This window comes from Lynx canadensis, chromosome A3 (genome assembly GCF_007474595.2).
Source record: "Lynx canadensis isolate LIC74 chromosome A3, mLynCan4.pri.v2, whole genome shotgun sequence".
NCBI lineage: Eukaryota > Metazoa > Chordata > Mammalia > Carnivora > Felidae > Lynx > Lynx canadensis.
The window spans coordinates 101,283,900-101,292,135 of NC_044305.1; the positions used below are offsets into that span (position 1 = coordinate 101,283,900).

The window sequence follows — 8,236 nt, forward strand, 5'->3', positions numbered from 1 at the left end:
CCAGAAGAAACCTGTGAAAGCTTGCTGGGCTGTAGAAAGAGTCATCTACGACTCCCGTGAGCCTCCAGATGTGGCCAGTGGGCCCACGGGATCACCCGGGGCTCCAGGGAGAGGCAGAGCCTCCCTTCCTGCCCCAAGACCTACCGCCTGGGAAATCTGCATTTAACAAGATCTCAGGTGCGCATATTCAAGTCTGAGAAGCTGAGGCTGGCGCGTCCTATACCTCGGAGCCCTCGCGGGGGTAGATGAGGCTGTTGACCATGCTGAAGTTGTAGAAAGGGCTGCTGAAGGGGCTGCTTTGCCCCCCGCTGGAGCCGGCAGGGAAAGGGCTGCAGTAGGAAGGCCTCTGGCTGCTGCTGCTGGCGCCGGAGCTCAGCGGCAAGGTGTCCGGCGCCGCTTCCGAGACCGAGCTTGGGGGGAAGGGGCTGCTGGAGGGCAGCTGGCCCCCCTGGATCCCCAGGTGGCGGCCGCCAGGGAGGGCCCGCTGGGTGCCCCCACTGCCGCTGACACTCAAGGTGCTGAGGCTGCTGAAGAAGGTGTTGAGGCAGGGGGTGGAGGTGAGCAGGGAGCCTCCCGGGGACGAGGCGGTACTCTTGGTGCCCTCGGGAGGCTCTGGGGACTGGGACGGCCTTAGCAAAGCCGTCGGGCTGTCCCCTTCCGGCTTCGCGGCCACTCCCGACCCCAATCCTGAGGAGAGCCCGTCTTCCGATTTTGTGGTCCCTGGGGCCGCCGCGGAGGAGCTGCTGGCTTCGGAGCGGCGCTTCCGCTTCCGACGGAAGTTCCCGTTGTCAAACATTTTCTCACAGTTTGGATCGAGGGTCCAGTAATTCCCCTTCCCTACGGGGTGGAGAAAGAAACCCAGGTCAGAGAAGGACCCAGTCCGTGCCCTCGAATTATTCAGCCTCAGTCCCGGAGGGAGGACGGACTCTCATGAAACCCTGACAAACATGCTCAGTCCCCTCTACTGGTTACATTTATCCTTCCGGGGGAGGTTTTATTCTTCACCTCCAAGGAGAAATCTTGAACCCAGATGTTCTGGCCACTTCCACTCTCTCCTGGCAGTGCCTGCTACTTAAAATCGTGAGACCTAATTCTAGGCCCAATACATTTTTAATGCCCCAACACCTCCCCCTCCAGACTCATGGCGTGCGCCCTTGCAAAATCCTGGTGCTACTTAAACGTGAGCCTACCTTTCTTGATTTATAAAAGCAGGCATGAGATTAATACCCATTTTACAGATTGGCCGTGAGGGTTCTGGTACCTGTTATTATTATTTGCTCAAAGGGTACAATATTTGTCCCTTAAAACAAAATCACTCCACTGGAAAAAGGCAACCTCAAATACCACAATCATTTGTCTTGCCAAACAAAAATCACAAAAGTTATTACTGGGTAGTCAGTTGTTTTAACACCACCTTGGACAACGTGTGTTCAGGGGACAAGGGAGCTCCTGGAATCTACATCCCTCCCTCCCTCCCCTTCAACAGGAGGTGCCCCAGGTCTCTTCCCAGCTTTTCCTCCACCGGCAAATCTCAGACCAGAGCCCCATTTAGTGCATGTGGTGCTAGTCTTCTGCTTAGAAAATCCCCCTCACTATCTAGCATAATGGAGGGAAAAAAGATCCACCCTCTTGGAGGATTTTCTCTCTCAACAGCTTTTATCACTTCTGGTAAACAGAATCTTTGGCATTTGAAAAGTACTGGTAAGCACTTGTCTTGTAGAGTGCTTTACACGGGCAACTTCGGTTGCTCCTCTCAGCTCTGTGTATAAACAGGCCACATTGGTTGTTAGTAACCTGCTGTGTTCCCAGTTAGCAATGGTAGAGCTGGGCTTTAAGCAGGCTGCTTCTAGACTCCGCATTCTTACCTAAACACTGTGTTAGGTTGCCTGCATGAACTAGCACTCATTCCTCCAAACCGAGGCTCTTCAGTAACACATTTTTTGCAAATAGCTGCAAAAAAATTTTTCTTTATTCATACAACTGCCATCTGAATACCAGCACCTGTACCTATCAGGATATTTAGTGCTTTGACAAGATACTAGCTAAAGACGCTAACTTTTTAGACAGTCCAGAAGAATACACATGACCATTAACATGATAATCTCAGGTGCTTTACGGGCCAAATGGGGAAGGTATCTAAAAGATACCTTCTAGAACTGTATGCCCTGTCCAATACAGTAACCACTTGTCACACATGGCTGTCGGGCACCTGAAAAGTGGCTCGCTAGTCCAAAGTGCCCTGCAGAATCAAGCACACACAGGATTCTGAAGACTTAATATCAAACAAAAAGCATAAAGTATCTCACTAATAGCTTTTATATTCGCTGTTGAAACAATATTTTGGGTTACTTAAAAATAATTCCACCGGCTTCTTTTTACCTTTTTAACGTGGCTGCTAGAAAATTTGCAATCACACACGGTTTGTACCGTATTTCTCTTGGAAAGCACCGCTCTCGAGTGCTTTCAAGGTGCGAACGCTCCAGAGCATTTACACAAAATCCTGCATCTCTTTTTCCTATCACGCCTCTGTCCCCACCTCCTCTGTCCCCAGCTCCTTCTGAAAACCTCAAGTAGAATCCTGTTCTCTCGGTTTTTTTTTTTTTTTTTTGAGCTTTTCTTCGGCCTCCACTGCTCCAGTAGAGGAAAACCACTCACAGCGCTCCACTGTAACCCAGCCCTCCTCACCCGGGGCGGGGGGCTCGGATCAGAAATGCAGCACACTTGGGGTTTTCATTTTTACATTTCTAAATAGTGAAGGCACCAAACCACACTCTGTAGGACCCAGCTTTAGTTCTCGGATTCCTCTATTCCCTGTCCCCTGATGCCTGTGCCACGACTTCAGTCGTCTCTCTCAAGGCGGGCGCCTACTCCACGAAGGACACAGAGAGGACCCTGGTGCAGGAAGAGGGTCTGTTAGGTCCCCGGTGCAGAAGGAGGTGTCTCCAGGGGCAGCTGGGACGGCCGGCTGTTGCTCGGTCTCTCACTACCTATTCCGTGAAATGTGCCGGGGTTCTCAGCTCTCCTGAATCCCTTTATAGTCGTCCCTTATCCGAGAGCCCACGCGTGTTCCTATTCCTAATCTGCCTCCCTGTACCTTGGTCCCTCCCTTCCACGGGCACCCAGGGGTGGCTTCCCGTTTGAGGATACTGGCTTTTTTCGTTTTTCTCTAACCGGCCAGCCTCTGCGCGTGTGTGTGGTGGGTGTGAGTGGGTGCAAGGGGCGAGTCCCCCACCACCGGGCCCCCGCGCTCGTGGGTCCTCTGATAGTTCTCTTTGTCCTCCGGTTTACCCCTACCCCAGCCAGACGAGGTTCGGGGTTCGGGCGGTTGTTCCGTCCGCTCTGGCTCCCAGTCCCAGTTAGGAAGAGAAGACTCCGCATGGAGCTCCATCCAAGTCGGCCCCTGCCCGGGCGCCGCCTCCCCGCCCTCCCGGCCGGGGAAGCACCTGTCCGGCGCCCTCACCTGGGTCGTCCTCGTCGCGGGGCACCTTCTTGAAGCAGTCGTTGAGCGACAGGTTGTGGCGGATGGAGTTCTGCCAGCCGGCCTTGCTGCGCTGGTAGAAGGGGAAGCTGTCGGCCACGAACTGGTAGATGTGGCTGAGCGTGAGCTTGCGCTCGGGCGCGCTCTGGATGGCCATGGCGATGAGCGCCGAGTACGAGTAGGGCGGCCGCACCATCTTCATCAGGTCCTCGCGGCTGGCCATGGACAGCCAGCCCAGCTCGCCGGGCGCGGCGGGCCCCGCGGGCGAGGCGGGCGCGGCGGGCGCGGGCTGCGCGAAGGCCCGCTGCGCGCAGCCGAAGGTGCCGGCGGCGGGGGGCGGCTGCAGGAAGGGCCCGGCCGCGCCCCCGGGGGGCGGCGGCGGCGGCGGCGGCGGGGCGCCCAGGTACGCGGCGGCGGCGGCGGCGGCGGCGGCTGCGGGCGGGCCGCCCACGCCCGGCCCGTTGAGCCACAGGTAGGGGTTGGCGGCAGCGGCGGGCGGCGCGGCGTAGTCGGCCAGCCCGTAGGGCGCCCTGGAGGCCGGCGGGGCGCCCGGGGCGGCGGCGGCGGCGGGCGGGGGCAGGCCGGGCTGCGAGTACACGCCGAAGTTGTCGCCGCAGTACAGGGCCATGTCGGCGGCCGTCGACGGGTGCGGCGCGGCGGCGGCGGCGAGGGGCGAGCGGGGCTGGTGTCGCCGCTCGGGCGAGAGCATCCCTTTGGGGGAACCTCCCTGCGGCCCCGCCTCGGCCCTCGCTGGGCGACCGGTGCCGGGGCGGGGGTCGGCGGAGGCGCGCGGAGCGCCCGCGAGCCGGCTTCTTATAACCGTCTGCGGCGCGGCTCCTCCCGGGCCGGCCCGGGGCTGGGCGGCGGCCCGCGGGCCCGGGCTCTCCACGCCCCCGCCACGCCCCACCTGCCCGCGCATCCCGACGGAGCGCGCCCGAGCCCTCGCGCCGCGCGCCCCGCCCACCCCGCCCCTGGAGCCCCTCCTCGGCGGGCCCGGGAGCCCGGGAGCCCGGGAGCCCGGGGGAGGCTGGCGCAGGCCAGGTTGAGGGCGAAAAGCACCCCACTGCCAGCCGACGTGTTCTTAGCACAGGGGTGGGATAAAAGGACGAATGTGGAAACCAGGAGAAGGTAACCCAAACAGTACAGCAGTTTTCTAAAAAGTGCCCAAGATGAGTTTGGGTGGCCACTCAGACCACCTGCTTAGCCCCCTTTGGTTTTCTACCTCGAGCTTCTTCACCCTTTGTGATTGAGTTCCAGGATTCACGGCCGGTCTCAACCGATCGGCTTCCAGTCGAAAAGAATAGACGCGATTTACAACTCTTTGGGGGCTTACGGTAGATTTTAGTAACGGGCATCCTTGGAGTGTCCCCATCTCCTGGGGGATTCTGTGATGGGAGGGACTGAAATTGGTTTTTAATTCTTCTAACCATGTCTCTAAACACATAACTATATGTCGTTCACATTCGGGAAGTATTTGTTCATTTCAAGTCCGGTTTGTGCAGTCCTTTGGTGCGATTTGTTTTCTTCAAAAACAGAAGGGTGTATGTTTTCAGAGACATTTAAATAAGTGGGTTCGGAATTAGCATTTTAAAGCCAACTGTAATTTAAACTGTGCAAGAAGCGCTCATTTACAAAAACGGTCTTAAGGAATTATGGTATACGACTTGCTTTCTACTTCTGTAAGTTTTGAAATGTGGTTCCTGCCCGGGAAAAAAAACAAAAACAAAAAACAAACAAACAAGCAAAACAAGTAAGATACTGTGGCAACCCCACATGTCACACAGTCATTAGTTATTGGCTCCGAACAACAATAAGAAAACTGTTTCTTTTACAATTAAAATCATTCCTAAATATGTTCTTACTAGGTAGTGACAAGTCTGAGATTCGCATTTAAGGGAGAGGGGTGGGGGGAAGTTTTTTGTTTGCCCATTGCAGACTGACAGTTCAGAATATTTAATAGTTTGGAAATCCACCCCCCTCTACTCCGCTCTTATTTTCATGATATAAAGTTAGTTATGTACTTTACAGAACGTTATCATCATCTGTTATCTCATTTCTTAAAAAATGATATCCAGGGGCGCCTGGGTGGCGCAGTCGGTTAAGCGTCCGACTTCAGCCAGGTCACGATCTCGCGGTCCGTGAGTTCGAGCCCCGCGTCGGGCTCTGGGCTGATGGCTCAGAGCCTGGAGCCTGTTTCCGATTCTGTGTCTCCCTCTCTCTCTGCCCCTCCCCCGTTCATGCTCTGTCTCTCTCTGTCCCAAAAATAAATAAACGTTGGGAAAAAAAAATGATATCCAGAGATACTTAACTAGTAAATTTAATACCTAAAATGCAAACCACAGTTCCAAGTAACTATTTTCTTCATCTTTTCTGGACTCAGAAGAATTATTCTGACCTCTAAATTCAGCACACTGTTTCTTTTAATCTCTTGGCAAATGCTATAGAATGGAATAGTGTTTGTTTAATTGTATTTTGATTTAAGGATCTAAATTTGATCTAAATTTTTCTTAGAGAAGAACAACGTGTGTTTTCTCCTTTCCCAATAGTACAAAACAAAGTTGTTTTATTTCTTTTGGGATGTTAATAAAGATGACAACTATAACCCAGGAAATTTTAAAGCAATTTTTAATAAGTTATAATGCCCCAATTTAATATTTGTTCTTAAGTTTAAAGATCTAAAAAAAGGGAGAGAGAGAGAGAGACAGAAAGTCCAAAAGAAAGTCTAGAAACTGAGATGACAGTAAATTAGAAAACATTTGTAACCATCTCCCCTTTAGTCATTGATGTCCTTAAGGCTCTCATACCCTCCCTTATTTTTTAACAAATTGCTTATGTGTACAGACTTTGCAGTTTTGCAGGGCTGTTGTTGTTGTTCTTGTTGTTGTTTTAGTCTAATTCTTAACCCAATAGCTCCAAATTATTTCTGAGTAAGAGGCCATGATTGCAAATTATCATCTCTTGCTTTGATGAGAGGTTCTGCCTACCAGAGATTTTGTTCCTTAATTATGCATGATCTTCTGCGGACTTCAGTTTTACTTAAAAATGACAGAGCCACCTAGTGGTTCTTTGCCTGTGTTACAGCGTACATCTAGGCAGGGATCTGTAAGGTGTGATACCCCCTCTAGGGATTTGGAAGTTTTACTTTTCTATCCGTTTTCAATCACATCTTAGTTAGATAAGGTTAAAACTATTATTGGTCGTGGCCTGGGGTTTTTTAATGTCAAAGTTAAAATAATTTTTAATCCCTGTTTTTTAAAATTAAAATGTAAAAGCATGTGGGTGCACTCAAAAACAGGATAAAAAATGTACTTAAAATGCAAGCACCCAATAATAACATTTTGTCAGATCGCTTTTTCACAAAAAAGATGTAATCAAGGCAATTGATTAGTGCTTCCATGCCAATGTGAAATGGTGAGGCTGTTACATGTTTTCATCACTGGAAAATAAAACATTTGGGGAAAATACGATAAAAAGTAAATAAACTCTGGTGCCAGTGGAGATGAAAAATGAACCAGAGGAGGTGAGAAAAGAACTCCAGAAAACTTAGATTGTAATTGGAGAGTACAGTTTGGGGAATCATGGAGGGAAGATAACCACCAAAATATAGAAGGCTAATTAGTGCATTTGTTGTTTCCATGAGGAGAGGATAGATTAAGATGTTGCTGACCAACTAGAGCTGGACCCGCCGCCTCATTTTTTATTTACTGTCATGTTTTTCCAACTTCCGACCCCTTAATCGGTTCCAGTTTTAGAGCTGGTAGTATCGTTAGTTGGGGGGCACACCGAGGAGCCTGTCCTGTCCTCTCCAGTCCATACCTCAAAGGCTGGGACCTACAGATGGAAACAGACTCAGAGGGACCACGCATTTGCTCCTTTAGCGAATATTTAGGGCTCTACTTACTGACTGTAAGCATTAGTGGAAAACTGAGGCAGCTCTTTCCCCTCCAGGAGGACAAGCCTTCCACCAACTTGAGATATGTCTTCTGTGCCAAGAATATTTTTCTCTTATAAGCCCTTTAAGTTGACGTTGGCCAGATTGCCCCTGCCAGTCACCCCGCTCAGCCACCTGGGAGTCACGGAAGACTGGAGTGAGCTGCAAATATGGAATGGGGCAAAGATCCAACCCCGGGAGGTTCAGAAGCAAGGGCGTGACCCAGGGACCACCCAGCCACCTGCCGGCTGACCCCCAAAGTTCGAGCCCCTCTTCCTCAAACATTAGGCATGACGAGTATAACAAAAAGGATGAATCCTAAGGACTCGAGAAACTGAAACATCTGAAGATACCACAGAAGTTCCGTGTACTTGGGGCGCCTGGGTGGCGCAGTCGGTTAAGCGTCCGACTTCAGCCAGGTCACGATCTCGCGGTCCGTGAGTTCGAGCCCCGCGTCAGGCTCTGGGCTGATGGCTCAGAGCCTGGAGCCTGTTTCCGATTCTGTGTCTCCCTCTCTCTCTGCCCCTCCCCCGTTCATGCTCTGTCTCTCTCTGTCCCAAAAATAAATAAACGTTGAAAAAAAAATTTTTTTTAAAAATAAAAAGAAGTTCCGTGTACTTAATGCAGAAAAAGAAGAGAAAAACTACGGGCCGAAACAGTGGTGCTCCCACAATTCCTTTGAGCAAAGTTGTTCATAATTGGCTCCTCTGCTTGATCCCTACACCTCTTCCCCACCGCCTCACTCTCCCCTCCGCAGTTCTCTGGAATGCTTCCTGGCCTCTGGCTCTCCCTGATTAGCCCCGTTCTTGGGCTTCCTCGGCTCACTT

The 8,236-nt window shown here is 51.7% G+C and overlaps 1 protein-coding gene across 1 annotated transcript; it reads right to left on the minus strand.

Annotated features, from left to right (window-relative positions):
• Positions 1 to 217: 217 nt before the first annotated feature.
• Positions 218 to 4,106, minus strand: FOXI3 (forkhead box I3). Its single transcript, XM_030309052.1, has 2 exons — positions 3,461 to 4,106; positions 218 to 837 (listed from the first exon to the last, which is right to left on the minus strand). The coding sequence occupies exons 1-2, from the start codon at positions 4,104 to 4,106 to the stop codon at positions 218 to 220; spliced, it is 1,266 nt and encodes a 421-aa protein (XP_030164912.1).
• Positions 4,107 to 8,236: the final 4,130 nt, after the last annotated feature.